At 44.7% G+C, this 20,448-nt stretch overlaps 1 protein-coding gene across 17 annotated transcripts in view; it reads right to left on the minus strand.

Annotated features, from left to right (window-relative positions):
• The window catches only part of plekha5 (pleckstrin homology domain containing, family A member 5), a 277,740-nt gene that overhangs the window by 84,209 nt on the left and 173,083 nt on the right, over positions 1-20,448 (minus strand). For 16 of the 17 annotated variants that reach the window (XM_063217075.1, XM_063217090.1, XM_063217074.1 and 13 more), the window contains exon 4: positions 1,986-2,069. In XM_063217075.1, the coding sequence (XP_063073145.1) occupies positions 1,986-2,069 (84 nt within the window). Of the gene's footprint in view, positions 1-1,985; positions 2,070-5,562; positions 6,050-20,448 lie in introns of those variants that run through there. The other variant, XM_063217082.1, reaches the window with a different exon arrangement.

Below are 20,448 nucleotides of genomic sequence, written 5' to 3' on the forward strand. Positions count from 1 at the left end.
GGCACACAGGCACACAGGCACACACACACACACACACACACACACACACACACACACACACACACACACACACACACACACACACACACACACACACACACACACACACACAGACACAGACACAGGCACAGACACAGACACAGACAACTTGGACACACACAGCATGCACCAACAAACGCTTGCTAAAATCTGACACACTGTAAAAACTCTCAACTGCACACATGGATAGACACATACACACAAGCACACATCCCAGTCTCTCACACATGCAAATATACTTGAAGCTAGACATACACCAAAGGTGTTTTAACACTTTTTTTCTCAAAATGCTTCTTCACTTTTTCCTCAATGCTTCTAGCACATCCTTAACAATCAGTGTCACGTTGTCACTCACTACCATAACAAAACTTGGTTTTCTTTTAACTTTTGCAGTAATGTTAAATGATTTCCACGGTAATGGTAAATGATTGTCACATCATCACTGACTGCCGCAATAACTTTTAGATGTCTTCGAACTTTCAGCACATTTTTAACAATCGGTGTCACATTGTCAACAACTTTTATTATGACAACCTCTATTTGGATAGGATATGACACTAGCAGGGTCTTAAATTACGGATGTCGCTAATGGCAATTAGCAGTGACGGTAATGAAACACTGCAGCGTCATTTGCACTGATGAGTAATTGTGGGAAGATGAGTAATTGTAGGATGTGGCATCTGTCCCGACATGATTGCGTTTACCTTGCGATTAATTATGTATTTTCTGTACATCCACAATTCTCCTTACCATCCAGTTTTTTTAACAGTGACTTAACAGACGGTTCAATTTTCTTGTCAGAATATAGTGTGGTTTAGGTGATTAAACAAAATGTTGAACAACACTTGTATTAAACCGTGCATATACTGTATAAGCCTATGAACAAATCAAGAAGATGGGCTTTACATCAGAGGGTTTCAGGTTCAAATCTCACCCTCCCTCTCCCTACCACACTCCATGGCCGACCTGCCCATGAGCAAAGCACCTAACCTCATAAAGCAACAGGGACTGTAACCAATACCCTGTAAATAACTGTAAGTCACTAAAAGCGTCAGCTAAGTGTAATGTAATGTAATGTAACATAGTACATACACAGATATTCAGACGGGCGGACAAACAGACAAACGCCAACCCACACACTACAAGTGAGCTTATGTTAACTAAGTTTTAACACACACACACACACACACACACACACACACACACACACACACACACACACACACACACACACACACACACACACAAACATACTCACACACACACACACACTCACACACACACACCCACACACACACACACACACACACACACACACACACACACACACACACACACACACACACACACACACACACACACACACACACACACACACACACACACACACACACATACACCTCTTTACTTTGCCTTACTCTTTTAACTTCCGGGAAGCATCTTCATGTACTGTTTGACAGGTCTCGCTTTTCTCCTATAGACTCCTTATCATGAAATGTACAAACAGTTTTGTTTGCCAAGGCTGAGGAACGTGTCATGTGTACCGATGTAGGCATCAGAACTCACGGTGTAAATTAGGTACTGTTGATGTAGTCAGTGGGAGGCAACATCACACTATTTGATTTCCACTCAGACAGGTGTGTGTGTGTGTGTGTGTGTGTGTGTGTGTGTGTGTGTATGTGTGTGTGTGTGTGTGTGTGTGTGTGTGTGTGTGTGTGTGTGTGTGTGTGTGTGTGTGTGTGTGTGTGTGTGTGTGTGTGTGTGTGTGTGTGTGTGTGTGTGTGTGTGTGTGTGTGTGTGCGCGCGTACCTGAGTGAGTGTGTGGGGCTGTGTATTTATGTTTCTGTGGATGTTGGACAAGGCAGCCAACACGTGTTCATTTAAAGTGTTACAAAACATCTCTTCCAAAGCATGGTGCATTATGGGTAAATCATGAAGTGGCTTACTGTTCGTTGACGACAAAGATGCAGTTGTCTTGGGAAGGGGTTCCAGAGACAGGATGCTTGCAGGTCACCTTCCGCTCATTGTGACTGATGGAGAGAGAGAGAGAGAGAGAGAGAGAGAGAGAGAGAGAGAGACAGAGAGAGAGAGAGAGAGAGAGAGAGAGTCAATGTCAATAAAGAACAAAAACACCATTAATACAGTACATTCACTATCACACAGCACTTTATAATTGTCGAATGCAGAAACACCAGTCACTACATCCCTGCCACCAGCGTTTGAGGGGAAAAATACATGCACACACTTGACAGGATATATGGCTATGTACAGCGTCTGACAAACCATTTTAACTCGGCAGCTTTTTAAAATTGCTCTGCCGATCATAGGTCATTTGGGCTTGTCAGAAGCTGGCGGACAGCCAATTTCCATAGGAGACATTGAAAACAGATCTGGAAAGAAATGGGCTAGCTATGCATACTCCATAAGCTCTCTAATGGCTGAGAGTCTGAGATTGTAATCTGCCCCGCACTTTTAGTCAAATTCGGCATAACGCTCTTCACGCTTTTCTGAATGTCCGCTGTCAGTTCTTTTGCGTGTGGGTAGATGACGTGACGTGTAAATTTTGCTGTCGCAGGCTCTTAAAATTAAGTAAATTCATGCTTTCAAAATGGTCAATGCTTTAAATGATTAAACTAATGTCGTTGTTGTGAAAAAGTAATGTGTAATAAATCCAGAGCTTAAATAAGTATACTTAATTTTGAGTCAAATGCCACATTTGTCCTATGGTGTGACTGAGGCAAGCCTGGTTCTCCATATTAAAACATTTTTAAATAAATAATCAAAGCTCAGTCATTTGTCTAAACAGCCCTGGCATGTTTTTTAAGGTGTCTATTTTAGCAAGTGGCAATGCTTAATTTTTTTCCTGTTTTTCTGAGACCGTATGGACTTATGAAACTTTGTCGCAGAAAATAATGTCCTGTGGTGTGACATCATTTTTTTGGTTAATTCTGTGGATAATTATCTATTGTTGAAACTCCAGCGGTACATAAATTGTGACTTTAGACCCTTAAGAAGCCAATGGCAAGGGTGGATTTTAGATTTTTCTCTCAGAGTTCTTCAGTCAATCAATTATGTTTTGCTACCACAAGATGTATTAGTTTTGTAGTCCTTTGGTGTGACAGCCATAAAATACATTTTGACAATAGTGTATATTTTTTTCTTATGTAGATGTATGAAAATGCATCTTACTAAAGGTGAAATTGTATTTCAGTTGGCAACGACATGGCTTTAAATTAACTCAAAAGCTCAAAAGTCCTATGTTGTGAGGGTAAAAGTCCTATGGTGTGATGGTAAAAGTCCTATGGTGTGATGGTAAAAGTCCTATGGTGTGACACTTTGGAGTATCACACCAAAGGACAAACAGGTAACACCAATGGACTAGATATTTGAGAAAGAGCTTTTAAAACAACTGGTAGTACATATTTTGTTGTTTTGTTGTTTGACTAGATAAATATTGTGCATTCAAATTACTTATTCCTTTATTGGCCTTTGGAATTTATACTTTGATGCATTGTTGATGAATATTTGCTGTTGATTTTAGATACTGTCAAATGATATAAAATGTCATTAATGGTGCTTTGAAACCATAAAATATAACGGTAACAGTGAAGGAAATATCAGTGAGAGAGTATATAGAGGAGTATAGATGAATAAAGTATGCTGTGGAGAGCTCAATATACAGCATAAATGTGCTGTCCGGCTTGAGATACCAAACAGGCACTGGCCACTACACACTACAGGTTCAATGGTGTGACAGTCATAGCATACCTACAAAAGTGTGATGGTCATGCCAAGGTCACCCTTCAGTATGAGTCTTATGAGCTCTGCAGGTTACATTCAATGACCGCATGGCTGTCATTAAGAGTTACGATAGGCTGATAATCGACGATTCAAAGACTTATAAGTGTAAAATGTAGGTCCATATTGACTACAACATTATATTATGATCAAAAGACAAAATTATCATGTTGATATATTTGTTTCTGGCTCAGTTTTGCATTTCTGTCCTTTAGCGTGACATGTATGTCCTACGGTGTGTGACATGTTTTTAATCGCTCAAATATTTGTTTGAGCTAAACAATATGTTTGATAAACACTGAATATTGCATTAGGGAAGGACAAATTATCGTCCCTGAAAAGTTAGTATAAATTCGGACAATTTTGAACATTTAAAAAGAAAGATATCCCTGTATTTCCTCGAAGGTTTCTGATAAGCTCACCTCTAATGGGAAAAAAAATCCTTAAGTGGTTATTTCTCATTAAATTAAGAATTAAAAAAAAAAATGCAGTAAATATGAGGAGTGTAACAATGTTCCTAAAACTCCATCAAGCCATTTCTACAGTACTTAATATATTTATTTCTTAACGTCACACCAAAGGACATATTTTCAGCAAATTGCTTTATCAACGTAAATAAATAATCAATGAATAGACCAACATTGTGACCACTTGGATTGTTTGAAAGATTAATTGCTGCACTACGTAGACATATACTTTTTCCCCTCATAAACAATGTTTTGTGAAAAAAAATTTTTTTGCTGCCTATCCGTCATCTACCCGTGTATGTGTAAGTGTGTGGAATTCCTGCTGCTTACCGACACACACAAACACTTGAACGCATGCATGCATGCACGCACGCACGTGCACACACACACACAAACACACACACACGTACTTGTACACATACACGTACACGTGCACATACACATACACACGCACGCACGCACGCACGCACGCACGCACGCACGCACACACACACACACACACACACACCTGGCTGCCTTAATGAAAACAACCGACTCAGACCATGCATGCACACGACAACATAAACAATCAGCACAGAACCAATCACCACACTGCAGCACGGTCGCAACCATGGATACAGCAGATAACCATGTCATTTGATTAGCACAAATGATCAGCCACCGTGTCATGAGCCGCCCCTGTCTAAAGCGGAAATCGCACGAGACCACATCCATTTAAAAAACAAACAAACTTAAAACCAAGGGTTCACCATCACAACTTTACAATACATAAAGTATCTGGTACAATACCTCCACTGCGCGGAGCATGGAGTAATACCTGAATAATTCACCCCGTACGAGTGTCAGCATAACGGAGCGTAAGGCATTGACTCTGCTACCCCCCCCCCCCTCTCTCCTCCTCCACCACTCCACTCCACTCCACTCCCCGCAACCATTCAGCAGCCTCCACCCCAATCCCAGATGCATTTTTCATCGCAGCTCCGGTGAGCACCACTTCAGCCGAGAGACACTGGACTCAGAAACACACACACGCACGCACGCACGCACGCACGCACGCACGCACGCACGCACGCACGCACACACACACACACACACACACAACACACACACACACACACACACACACACACACACACACACACACACACACACACACACACACACACACACACACATACACACACACACACACACACACACACACACACACACAGCCCAGTCAGAGTCCCGACCAACACGATGCAGAGAGCTTACACACCTTGAGATGTGGGTGGTACTGAACTTCAGCATGGCTCTTTCTCTCTTCAGTCTTTCTCTCTTGCTCAATCTCTCTCTCTTTCTTTTCTTCCCCTTCTTTTTCCCTTGCTCTGTCTTTCTTTTTCCTCCTCTTCGCTTCTGCTGGATCTTGTGTTCTCTCCCCCTCACCGGTCTCCTACACAGAGCTCTGGCGCAAGCTGTCCCGGCACGCTTGCACACATAAACACACTCCCCTCAGACACACACACATCCGCTCAGGCACTGTCTCCCTCTCTCCCCGCTCTCTTCTATCTCTTTCCCCCGTCTTCTCAGTTCCTTCGGCAGGCTCCGAGATGTCGCTGAACAGGGGCTGCAGCCTCCCAAGTCATATGGGCTGATCACAAGAGCGCCTCTCTCTCTCTCTCTCTCTCTCTCTCTCTCTCTCTCTCTCTCTCTCTCTCTCTCTCTCTCCCTCTTTCCCCCTCTCTTCCTCTCTATGTTAGACTCGCTCAAGCTCTCACACTCCTCTGCCACACACACATACACACACACACTTTCTCTCTCACACACACACACCCACCCACATATCCACACATCCTCCCACCACTATTGCCACCCCCACCCCTCCCCGTATACACCCCACCCCCCTTCCTGCAAGCTCCCGCTCACAAAACTTTTGCTATAAATAACACGACTGCAGCGGTACCAGCGACAACAGAGGCAGCGACAGAGGCAGCGACAGAGGCAGAGGCGAATACAGATAGAGGCATAGGCAGACAAGGAGGCAAATACAGAGCCATCTCACATAAAGACAAAATATAGAGGGAAGCAGAGGCATTGGCAGGGGTAAAAACAGAGATAGAGACGCAAGCCTACACAGTGGGAAATACATAGAGATAGAGGAAAAAGCAGACACAGAGGCAAATACAGAGATAGAGGTAGAAGTACACACAGAGGCAAGTACAGAGATAGTGGTGTTGGTTCACTTCGAGGCGGAGGAAAAGACAGACATGGAAAAGTCAATATCACGATTATTTCAGCCAATATTGATATCACCACTTTTTAGAGATATTTCTTTAGACAAATAATTGTGCTAAACAATTACTATCTTCACTCCCTTCAGCAATATGAGTGGAGGGCTATAGAGAAACACACAGTGGTGTTCTGCATGAGTGTTGGGTAGCAAGTCTGCTCTGTGCTCGCAGTGGCTTAAGTAGAGGGGAACGTATTGCGCTTGGCATAAACTACTTTTTGGCAGTAACTTATAAACTCAGTCTAAAATATTGTTTCAACTCGATATTGTGAAAAATGTTTGACAGCAATATTGATACCACAATATAAATTTGATATATGGATGCAGAGTGTTACAGGGGCAGCAAACAAGACAGATAAACAGATAGAGTGACATACAGAGGCAAATGCAGGTACAGAAACAGAATTGTGCAGTAAAGTCTGCAGTGCTAACTCAACACTGTGAGAGTACTCTGAGACCAAATTCACCAAATACACTCTGGAAGACGTTCAATTTGACTCTAGACTATCTAGGGTTGAAAAATGAACATGAACACTTCCAAAGTATGATAGAGGCAGTGGCAGCAGAGGCCACGCAGACCCTTCGTGCATTTCCGCTCAACTTCGTGAGCTCACACGAGGGTCTGGAAATCTTAGCCGAGCCAGAACGGAATCAGAAATTTCACAGCCTGTCTAATCAGAGTTGCTGGGCGGGATCGCGGGGCGGGGTATATACAAGTCAGTGGTTGAAGTAGTATGTGATTTTTTAAAAAAGACACGTGAATTCTACAATCAGGTTCGAGCTGTTTTGAACACACCCACGCCTTTCCAGAACTAAGCGATTGAAAATGTTCCAGATGGTTGGTAACAACCATCGCATGAGAAGCAGGTTAGCAGAGGCAAGCATATCCGGCATAGTGAGACACAGAGGGTACGGTAGACGAAATGAAGAAGCAGGAGTGACAGAGGCAGATATGGAGATATGAGATATAGAGTGGCATATATAGACTCAAAGTCAGACACATAGGTAGATATGAATAAGTGGCATATAGATTCAGACAGAGGCGGTAGAGGCAGACACAGTTGCCATGGGATAGGAGAGAAGAAGAGCAAGAAGAAGAAGACGAAGACGAAGAAGAAGAAGAAGAAGAAGAAGAAGAAGAAGAAGAAGAAGAAGAAGAAGAAGAAGAAGAAGAAGAAGAAACGCAATCTACATATGCATCCTTGCACAGGGCTGCTGCCACTGGTGGGTGTGGGAGAGAGCTGTGACATTTCTGTACCAGATTGCCTCTCTAAAAGCCGCTACTCCAAATAAATAAACAAACAAACCAACAAACAAAAAACAACCAACAGGAAAAAGGAAAATAAATAGAAAAACAACTCAGCTCTGCTTGAGTGGGGGAAAAAAGGATGGGAAGAAGTTGTGGGGGGAAGATAAGGGGATATATTGGGGGTGGAATGGCAAGTGGTGGAGAAGAGACAGTAAAAAAGCAGAGAGGGAGGGAGGAAGGGAAGCAGGGAAGGAGGGAAGGAGTGAGGGAGAGAGGGAGGGAAGCAGCAAAGGAGTGGGAAGAAGCAAGGGAGAGAGAGAGAGGGGGGGGAGAAGGATGAGAGATCTCTTTGCTGGGTTGTGCATTCCTGTATTAGAAGTCCTGCACAAGAGAGGCATCTTCTCAAGTCCTACTTGTTTGTCAACACAGAGAACTGTGTGTGCCCTGCCGCGTGCAAAAACCCGAGTCTTGAAATAGAGATGCACCGGATCCTGATTTTTAGGATCCTGCCGGATACCGGATTCACTGCTTAAGATCCTGCCGGATCCGGAATCGGATACCGGATCCTACGAAAGGGTTGAAACACATAGCCTACTCACACACGTGGGCCCTTTTTATCACGTTGGCTCAAACTATTTTGACTGAAAAGCCTCGGCTACCGGATCCTGGATCCTGGAACCGGATCCAGATCCTGTGAAAAACCCTATTATCCTGCCGGATCCGGAACCGGATCTTGGATCCGGTGCATCCCTATCTTGAAACAGCAGCACCAGCCTGCAAGCAGGACTAGCAGCAGCAGTAGCTGCAGAAGGAGTAGTTGGCGGTGGCGGCAGCAAAGGAATTGCAAAACAAGGCAGCCATTAAAAGCATGTGAGGTGGCCCATAAACGTCAAGCCACCCCCATTCCAATCCCACCCCACCCCCACTCTCTTCACTGTCTCCAGATAGCGGGGGATAAAGAAAGAAAAGTGATGGCGAGGAGCCACCCCGCGAACGAAACGAGCCTGCATGGGAACGCTCTCTTGTCTCTGAATGAGCGTATATAAGAATATAACGAGACAGCACGCGTCATCCTATATAGCCAAGCAGGGGCCGAGCCGGTAATGCCGTGGTACAAATTTGTCTCCCGAGGGAGAGAGGGAGAGAGGGAGAGAATCTCGCACACAAAAAGTATTTCTAGACGACCCCCCCTCTCTGCAACAGAAACGGCGTAACGGCATTCCACCGGCGTAACTGCGAGACACAGACACAGCATATTCAGGATTATCGCAGCCAGTAAATTACTCTCACCGTCCCCCATGCTCCCCTCTTCCTTTCCTCTCCAACGCCCGTCACCCCAATTACTGTTTTTCGCTTGCACGAGTAAATGAAGGCAATCGTTGGTTTGCCTGTAGGTGATGGGGAGAGCTGGAATTAGCGCAGGCGAGTACAAGGATGATTAAGTGGGTCTTTTTAAGCGGGGTACTTGCCTCTCGCCTATCCTCTTGTTGTCTGTGTTAATGTTATTCATAACATAAAAAGGCGAACAAACAACTCATGTTGATCCAGGGAATTACGACCTGCGCTAATATCCGAACACAGCAGTTAACTTGAATTCAGGAGCGATATGTCTTTATGTGTTTCTGCTTTCTGTGTGTGTGCGTACGTGTATGAGAGAGAAAGAAAGAAAGAAAGAAAAAAGAAAGAAAGAAAGAAAGAAAAAAGAAAGAAAGAAAGAAAGAAAGAACGCTTTCACTGAAAGCTGCAGTACTACAATGCTACTGTAAATGCTCAATGCTACAATGCTAATACTGTATATTGACAGGCCGGGGTCAGTGCTTTTATATATGGATTCAATGTTATGCAAATGCCTGGTGGCCTTCCCAATGTCAGGGCAGGGGTCACATTCCCATGTGGTTCAGTGCGTTATGTTACTGCATAAACATCTTCACACTCTCACGCGCATATGCATGCACACACACACACAGGGGAGCCGACAGGGGGGACAAAGGGGTAATTTTTCCCGGGCCCAGGTAGAGATAGGGTAGCCCAATATTGGATTTCCATTACATTGTATGTATTGGATAGGGGGCCCGTTCAGATGACTTTGCCCTGGGCGCAGTAAAAGCTGTCAGCGGCCCTGCACACGTACGCGCACACCCCTGCACGCACGCACACCACACCACACCACACCACACGCACTTCGTACTGTACAGTACACATGCCCACACAGGGCAGCTGGAAATCCAATGACTTGGGAGAGGGGCACCGACTAATATGGCAAGAATGCACCTTCCCCTCTCTCTCTGGGGTTTGACGACGTGCCACACCGTATTACCCAAGAGCGAGCTAGAGCAAGTCCCTAATGCTTATATTAGGACTGTGACCTTAGCGCATCCATCAAGCCACTGCGTGCATACCTCTTCCCCCTCGGCCATAAATCAATATGGAGGCTATCAATATGGCTGGCTTTTTACAGGGGACCTGTTTTAGAATGAATAGATTCAGGCATCAAGGTAAGATACGACGACTCCCACTCACTCAAGGATCTTGTCCAAGGTGAGAGAGTGGAGAAAGATGAATCACGTCAGGGTTTTTTGTGTGTGTGTGTGTGTGTGTGGGGTTGGGGGGTGGGGTTGGGTGCATGTTGTGTGAACTGGTGCAAGAAAAGAGGAGGGGGATGGGTAGAAATTTGATGGATTAGTCTTCCGCGGCTCATAAAGGCGATATTAAAGACCCATCCACACATACAGTGCGCTCATACACATATATGCTCATATACACAAACGCACACACGCTCACACAAACGCACACACACACACACACACACACACACACACACACACACACACACACACACACACACACACACACACACACACACACACACACACACACACACACACACACACACACACAAACACACACACACACACACAGTGCTTTTATACCATCTTTAATTTTATGTTAGCCTACAAGTTAATATTCATAAAACCCCAATGTCCCCATTCACACAGCCCCCAAGGGAGCCGAGAGACACATGGCGCTAGCACGATTATTCTTTCACAAGGCCTCTTTGGAAAGAAAAGTTTTTGAACGAAACAACAGGAGCAGTGTAAGGACTGGAAGAGGCCATGTGAGCAGCAGGCAGCAGGCAGCAGGCGATCTTGTGACACGAGCCTGACGTCAGTGACCTGCGGAGGCTCCTGCCTGCCACGCGAAGGGAGACCTCCAGGACGTTCGCTGAGGCACCATCATGCCTGATTGAATCTGGGCACGAACTGAAATAGCATTTGCTCTTTCTCTCTCTGTTACCCTCTCACTCTCTCTCTCTCTCTCTCTCTCTATCTGAAGAGCTCTTTTCCAAAACGCTATATCCACCATTTTTGACTTTTTGCATTTTAATGTTGGAGTTGACTGTTAAGAAGCCCTATCATCCATATGTGAATTGTTGCCATTCAAATGTTTTGAGAACATACTTTTAAACCTCTATAAAAATGCATTTTGCAATGCATTTCAATGGAATGCCCAACACAAAAATGTCAATTTCCCAACATTCTATAAAATGGATATATCTCATTTTGGAAAAGAGCTCTTCATATTCTATTTCTTTATCTCCATCTCTCTCTCTCTCTCTCTCTCTCTCTCTCTCTCTCTCTCTCTCTCTCTCTCTCTCTCTCTCTCTCAAACATACACACACACACACACACACACACACACACACACACACACACACACACACACACACGCTCGCACACAAACACGCTGCAGGGTTGGTATAAGCCTCAATAAACTGCTTGCTGCTATCCAGAACACATCTGGTGCTAAAGGTGTGTATGTGTGTGCCGACGGACGTACTGTGTGCATGTGCATGTGCATGTGTGTGTGTGCTTGTGTGTGTGTGTCGGTGCGTGTGTGTGTGTGCGTGTGTCCGTGCGTGTGTGTTTGTGTTTATACGTTGTGTGTGTGGTATATGGACGCATGTGGCAGGGAGGTGAAGAGGCGATAAGTGTGTGTTATTTTTCTTCTCCTCAGCAGGGGTGACAGATGTGTCACATTAGCCTTGGTCTCATTAGCCGCGCTTCAGCGGCCCGGGGCCGCCCGGGGCTCAGGAGAGTGGCCGGCTCGGAGCTGCCGGCCCGGGCCATTTTTTGCCTGATCGGACTCATAGCCGACCCCAGGCACATTCAGGTACACGCCTTGTTTGTGAAACGTCAGTCGGGCACAGCCCACTTTCGCCCCAAATCACAGAAGGACAACAACAGAACGACAAAGGAGGAGAATAAAATGGCAATTTACATGGCAAAGTTGTCGATTCAGAAGCTGTATGGGACGCAGCGCATGTTAAGAAGACAAAGACGCATGAAAATACGAGCAGCTCGACAACTGAGAGTGAACAGAAGGAGACGTGCGAACATGCCCAGTTAATCCCGCGCACAGAAGCATGAGCCCCGGTCATAGCGAGACATGAATGTGCAGGTAATTGAATAAGTTACCATGTGAAAGGAGACCAAATCCCTGAGACATAGCACCTTCATCAGTTGCTGTAGAAAATTATATCATAGCCCCGGACATAGCGACACACCCCCTCGTTGCGGCGTGCCACCTGTCTATTCATTCATGTTATTTCCATCCATTTGACATTAAAGCCCTTGTGTAAATTTCAAACTGTGTTTGGCGATCAGTCTGAAACGTGCGATATAGCCTACCAGACCTTCGGCGATAATAGCGCAAAAGCTAAATAAGCCGACATAAATGTCATGTGTGAGTATTTGTGAGACACTTTTTATTGGTGTCCAGTGGAAAGCATGCCAAATCACGATAATGGCACAAGAGTTGGCGGCTAAAAGCAGAAAAAAGCCGACATGACTTAGCTATGACATCAAAGTTTAAGTGTAGTGGTGCCCATGATCCGATAACAACAAAAAAGTTATGTTGACTAAATAACTTTAAAAACACAAACAGAAGTGCCAAGGTTGCATCCTATGAAATTATGCCATAAGAAAGCCAAACACCCCAAACTAATGCTTAACCATAATTTGCCCAGAATTTAGCGATAAGTCCCCCATGCAGCCACATTTTTACACAGAGGTTGACCCCGCCTCCGAGCCTCGGCGGTGCTTGCTGGCCCATCGAATTCGACGGGCCAGGGAAATCGGCCCTTAGCCCCACAACCTGGCCCGGCGGCCATCTTTAGCACCTAGCCCCCTTTTGATGAGATCACCGTCAGCCCCCTTTTGTCCGGGCCAGCCCGGGGCTGGCCCTGCAATGAGACCAAGGCTAATGAGGGTCCAGAGCGCTCCCCAGCTCAAGTCCCCAGCTCTGCTCCAAGGTCCAGCTGTTCACTTTGCCCCAGTGATGTGGCTCGCTGCATGGGCCCCGTTCATAGAGCCTCAGGCCCCCTGCTTGAAGCGATCCAATGCAGAGAGAGAGAGAGAGAGAGAGAGAGAGAGAGAGAGAGAGAGAGAGAGAGAGAGAGAGAGAGAGAGAGAGAAAGAGAGAGAGAGAGAGAGAGAGAGAGAGAGAGAGAGAGAGAGAAGAGAAGAGGAGACAAGAAGAGAAAACGAGAAGAGAGAAAGAGAGGCAGAGAGGGAGAGAGGGAGAGAGAGAGAGAGAGAGAGAGAGAGAGAGAGAGAGAGAGAGAGAGAGAGAGAGAAGAGAAGAGAAGAAGAGAAGAGAAAACGAGAAGAGAGAAAGAGAGAAAGAGGGGCAGAGAGGGAGAGAGGGAGAGAGGCAGAGAGGGAGAGAAAACCTCTGAGGAGTGACAGCAGCACTGCCGCTATTTAACTGTCCTCCACGCCTGTCACGACCCATCATGGCTCAAAAACTGGGAGGGAAAAACATGACAGGCGACATTTTGAGTTACCGGTTTTCCTGGAGATTTGCCCTGGTGTGAGGGCAGGGATGGAGGGAGGGAGACTGAGGACGCTTATACTGCGGATTATTGTACGTATGTATTGGGCAGGGGGGACCATTTCAGATGACTTTGTCACAGGCCTGGCCAAAGCTGTCAGCGGCCCTGCTGGGGATGACTATACAGGCGTCCAGGACTTGATTCCAACTTCAGCTGACATACAGTATATGTATCTGAGAGATTGGGTTTTGAGGTGAGGGGAAAAAAGAGATGAATAGTGGAATGAAAATGAAAAGAGAGAGAGTTATGGACGTGATGAACAGAGCACCTGGAGCGGAGGTGAAATGCTCTGTTTCACAGGCCTGCCAATAGGATGGTATACGTCTTCCCGTGAGCGGGGCACTGTGCGGGGACGTGAATTATGGCTGTGATCAAGCTGAGGTGTGACTGCGTTGCCAACTAAGCCTATATGCTTTTAAATCAACACTCCAGGATCTCTTTGTGTGCCTTTAGAAATAATGTTTCCAAAGTCGTTTCAGTGCTTCGTAAACCATTTCGCATCTTATCTTTGGCTGAGATACTCCGTGAATGTAAGGTGGGGGACTATTCTGCATTGGCTTTTCAGCCCTCTTATCAGCTACACCCACTCTACAGTATGCAACACTGCGAAATCAGGTACAAGATCTCTAATTCAAATGAGAGATAAGAAACAAACAAAGTGGACTTGCTTTGCAATAGCCGATAAGTGGAGGAAAGATACTATATAGTGAACTTGGTAGATACATACAGTATATATACAGTATGTGGAGGATACCCAGCATGGCTGTGCCTCCAAGGGGAAAAACGATATAAAGGAGGACTGTGGCAAATGCACTGAGCAAATATAGACTAAATCTAAAAAAAAGGCTGTGATGAGCCAAATAATTTATGACCGTTTTTGACGCATCCCACCTACAGGGCAAAGAAATGCTTTGGTGCCACTTGAAGGGAATAAATGTCATGTCAAACCATGGTGGTCGGGGAGACTGGTGGAAAATCACCTGTCATTCCATATGGTGTGACTTTGGCATAGTGGAGAAGGCAATGTATCTGGAAACAAAATGGCCTCTGGAGTGGCTAAATGGTGACAAGGCTAAACTGACACTACATCAACAAAAAACAAAAAAGGATAATGATTTAAATCCCTGATCAACACCCTTCTTGTCACGAAACAGTCGCGCCAGATGCTGTCTGCCTGCCACCACTTGGGTCACACCTCCGCTAGCACCGAAAGCGTCAAGCTAAATTTGACTTGCGAACGTTGACTTGCGAACACATTCAGGCTAGCACATGAAAAGGACAAACATTTACAAATAGCAACCCTCATTACCTGAAACATCTGAATAGAACGAGCAGGCACACATTGATGCACGTGTTTGCGGCAGACAAAAAATGAGTTTTCGACATAACGATTAGCAGAATCAGATGGTACGTCTCCCATAATGGGTTCCCACTTAGCGACTGCAACAATGTGCATATTCATGAAGGAAATGAGAAAATGGTTTGGCTTCCCATCTGTGACTGCTCTCATCTATGTACATCAAAATGAGTCTGCATTAGTTCCACAGGATGAATGAGTGACAGCTGTAAACTTGGCTGGCCTGGATAATAGGCTAAGGAGACAACTATGGATTAGCGCTCATGGCAATTACGCTGGCAGCTGCCTAATAGGCCCAAAGCTCATCGCTTAAGTCAACACGGGCTGACAAGTATAGAAGAGTTAATTACTGGCATATCGGGATGAACTGGCCTGGCGTTCCACACACACAAACATACACACACACACACACACACACACACACACACACACACACACACACACACACACACACACACACACACACACACACACACACAACACACACACACACACACACACACACACACACACACACACACACACACACACACACACACACACACACACACACACACACACACACACACACACACACACACACACACACACACACACATACACGAAAGTGTGCACATGCGCATGCACACACACACACACACACAGGGCTGCTGACAGCTTTGAAAGGGCATGGGACATGACAGGTTTCTAACTTCTTGCTCTTGTGTGCTACAGTCACTGACACCAAAAACTAGCAAACAAGGGATATGCAAAGTAGACACAGAACGAAAACATTTGACAATTTTTCAGAATGCAAATATGTCAACTGGGGCCCTTAAAAATGGCAGATATGAAATTAACATGAGATTTGAAGCTTTGGCTCAGTCCAGAGACAGTTATATAAATCAGGAAAAAACAGATTGTTAAACTTTCTTCTAATGTTTCTTCTCTCTCATTAAAGTTAGGATTAAAAAATGCTGCCATACTCACTCTCGCTCTCACTTTGCATTTTTGTATTTTGCAGGCACCCCGCTCACTAAAAGATCTATCTGAAGATGACACAGCGGGGGTAATTGGGTGATTAAAAATCAAAATGGCACTGGTTGTGATGGCAAAGCGACAGCACAAACAAATTAGGATGGTGAAATGTGCTAATTTCTCTGCAAACAATTGGCTGTCAGACTCAGTTGGGCTTTGTGTTGTGATTAAAATCAAAAGAAAGATTTAGGTCAGAGATCACAAGCATCGCGATTCGACACTGCCAGGGACATAAACCCGGAGGAAGAGTTTTCACAGGAATCTTTGTTTGTCAGATATAAATATGACCTTACTGATCTCTTAGCTGTTCAAACTAAGAAAAACCTTCACTTAACTTAATTACCAGAAACCTGGTGTTGTAACATTAAGCCATTACTTCTGAGTAAAAAAAAAAAAAACGTATTTTATTATAACCAATTTATTTTATTTTTGTCTTTTATTTCTTCTTTTAAAAAAAATCGAATTCACACAATAATGAGGTCTTATTGGTTTGTTTTGCAGTTCATTTGTATAACAAAATGGATAAGGGTAATTCCACACCAATTAAACCTCCAAGCATCGCCTTTTTCGTTGAATTATTATCATTTCCTAGTTACAGACTTTATTATAGAGGTGGGGTGGGGGTGTCCATTTCGCTCAGACATCGTTTTTCTGCATTCTCAAAGCCATAGTGCAACAGTAGTACAATATAGAAGGCTTGCTAGTACTAGTCTATTTGATTTTTAACTACTAACGGGGGTATTTGTTAATGTACCGGTAGAGCTGTTATGCTACGGCCTTAAGAAATTGGCAGAAAACAATGGCTGAAGAAAAATCAACACCCCCGAAACGGCTTGTTACTTAAAACTTAAAAGACATCACTTCACATCCAATTATATTTGACATCATTTCTCTTAGATGTCTAAGGAACACAGAGTAATAATTTTAGAATTTTTTTGAGACACAAGGACGTGGATATTTGTTAAATTGGTATGGAATGACCCATTGTGTCTGAAATTTTGTTTTTCGGGGGCTAAGACCTTAGTTTCAACTCAGATTTGCAATGCCCTGTGTGGTTTTCTGCTGTGTTTCGTGTGGATCGCAGGCTGGGTGCACTTGATTGCCTTGTGATGTTCCGGGTATTGCCAATTGGGGCAAGAGGGGAGCTCGTTCTTTCTACAAGAGGGACACTGTTGGGAGATGCGGCTTCCTGTTCCAATTATTCGGCCCTCTGAGCTTGTTGGCACACTCTGTCAAAGCATTTTGTCAGTGTTAGCAGCTAATACGGGCTTTGGCCTGAGTCATAATAGTTTCGCTTTTTGTTATGTTTCCCTACTTTGTCTGCGGTGAACTCCCCCCCCCCCCGCCCCGTATTTTCATACCTGTATATACTGTACATATATTCACTTGGCCCATTTTCCCATCATTTTTGCACAAAGCTGACAGTTTCCCCCATGACTGGTCTGTGGCATTGCTTTGACTTTAAATATGGTATGCCACTTTTGCTAAGAACGGAAAAGATTGATGTGATGAGGAGTAGAGATATAGTTTGAGACATTTCCAGGAAAGAAAGATGAACAACATCTAAATAAATGATTTGGCTTTGAAAGACATCAACACAATTCTAAGGAGCAACAGATTCCTCTGGGAACTCTTGCAAAAGCTGACTGAATGAACATGCTGTTGCAGCATTGCCTCAGCCTTCTACCTACAGACTCAAGACATCTTTGCTTCAAAGAAATGCAAAATTGCTGGATACACAAGACAAACAAGCCTGTCAAATGTGACTTCCATTTATCTCATTCTAACACATCAGAGCTATAATGGCGAGGCACTTTCTTCTCATCTTGTTTGTTTCAAATGCACCACCATTACTGAAACATCCAAACAATGAAATTACTCCGTAAAACCCTCTGCCTTTCAACAGCTTGATGCCCTGATTATTCTAAATGGCCATCCACAAGCAACCTAAAGGTGTAAAGGCAGTGGCACTAGGTCTATTTTAGGGCTATTCTATGATACACATTTGTTAACAATACAGAAATGCAGGGGGTAGAAACCATAACCTCTCGTGTGATCTACAGTACTTTTACTTTTTTTGTCTACTGTAAATTCTATTGTTTAAGCCCTGCAATCATGCTCTTTAAATGCTTGACTTACTCTTGAAAGGACAAATAAACCTAAACTTGAACCCTTGCAAGTAGCAAGAGAGCTCAGTGGTCTCTAAAAAGAAAGCCGTAGCCGGGAGTATCCAAGGGGACCAACAATAGTAGGCCACATCCCATCCATTCATTCAGCCCCGCTGACATCAGCGCTAACCTTTCCAGAAAGGCCAAACGACTGCTGCGTCTCCCAATGGTTTCAGTGGCATTCACAATGCTACTGAAGTGCTGTCCAGACAGGATGGCAGAGACATTGTTGCAGCCATTCAGCCAGCCAGCTAACCAGGGATTGTACACCTTGCTGTAGATATGAAGAGTTTAGCCGCTACAAGGAAGTTTGAGGGAGGCTAGGGATATGGGGCAGGGGCAGATATATGAAAGCCGAAAGCAAAAGCCCACCCGGGAAACTCCAACTCCCATTGTTATTGTGACACAGCACTTAACAGCACACAAGTGTTCACTGAACACTGCACACAACGAAATTGCATTTTATGCCTCATATAGAGCTTGAAAGTCCCGCCCCTTTCTAAACTTTCTAAAAAGTTTAGGGGTTCGTACGAAAAATTTAACAAAAATATCAGAAACAACATATGGGGAGCTCGTGGGTGGGGGGGATGGGGGGTGGTCAGATAGAGCAACAGGGGTTAGGCAGATGAAAGAGGGAGAAAATGTACCGTGATCAATTTTTTTCTTCTTGATCAACCCATCCTACGCACTGTAGGTTGGACACATCAGAGGGTAGTAGTGATGGAGAGGGGTGGGAGTCAGTGGGTGGTACCGCCCTGGGTTTGGGCATTTTTTTTTTATAGGGAAGGAGATCAGTATTGCATGTGGGGCAGAGAGGGAGAAAGGATATTTTCATCTCTTTTTTTCTCATATCATCCTCACCTGGTGAACAGAACAGGGAGATGGGAAGGAGGGATGTACATGTGGTGACTGGCTAGACACACAAGGGAGTTAGTAGAGATGGACAGAGAAAGAGACAGAAGCCCAAAACGTCATGATAAAATAATGATGGCAGCCCTGATGTTGTGGACTTTATTTCTTCATTACTTAATTGAGTACATGGCTTAGTCCAGCAGCAGTATAGTTAAAGTCGATATGGAGAGAACTCAGCATTTGCAGCCCAACCCAGCATCTAAGTCGGCGAGCTTCAAACACAAGGTGCCTCAGATGGTATCTGGTGCCACGTGACAGATATTTCCGCGGTGTGTTCTGTCGCCACGGAGATAAGTGGAGATGCGCCGAGGGGATGTTTCACATACACGTGATGCGATGTCATGTGTGGGCAACTACTGGGGAGGCCTGTCACACATGCAAGATTTATCATCTAACTTACACACATATACTATACTGATAAACACGCACATGCAAGCACACACACACACACACACACACACACACACACACACACACACACACACACACACACACACACACACACACACACACACACACTCAGTCAGGCACACACACACTCAGTCAGGCACACACCCACGCACACACACACACACACACACACACACACACACACACACACACACACACACACACACACACACACACACACACACACACACACACACACACACACACACACACACACACACACACACACACACACACACACAGTACATGTCCTGAATACCCAACCTATAAAACTTCTAGTCCAGCTGCTGCACTTTTTCCTACTGTATGTGCCACAATAAAGAGAATTACTCGGTCCAGAACTGTAAAAATAATTCCTGCACATTAGTGGACTTGCACATCCAAGCATACCACACATTTTAAAACTCAATAAACAAACAAATGTATTTCTACTGTATTTAAATCTCACAAAAAGACACACACACACACACACACACACACACACACACACACACACACACACACACACACACACACACACACACACACACACACACACACACACACACACACACACACACACACACACACACACACACACACAAACACACACACACACACACACACAGTACATGTCCTGAATACCCAACCTATTAAACTTCTAGTTTTTCTATCTAAATTCCTCCCTCTGTCTGTCTTCCTGTCTATTCTATCCCGGCTGTTGAAGGACACGCCGCATAAAAGGCAATGCTCCAGGGACAGGACACCTCGCCATTAGAGGGGGGCACATGAGGGCCTTTGGAGACAGAGCCCATTACACAACGCTCTCTCACTTTTACCATTGGCATTG

The sequence above is a fragment of the Engraulis encrasicolus genome, chromosome 15, assembly GCF_034702125.1.
Source record: "Engraulis encrasicolus isolate BLACKSEA-1 chromosome 15, IST_EnEncr_1.0, whole genome shotgun sequence".
Lineage (NCBI taxonomy): Eukaryota > Metazoa > Chordata > Actinopteri > Clupeiformes > Engraulidae > Engraulis > Engraulis encrasicolus.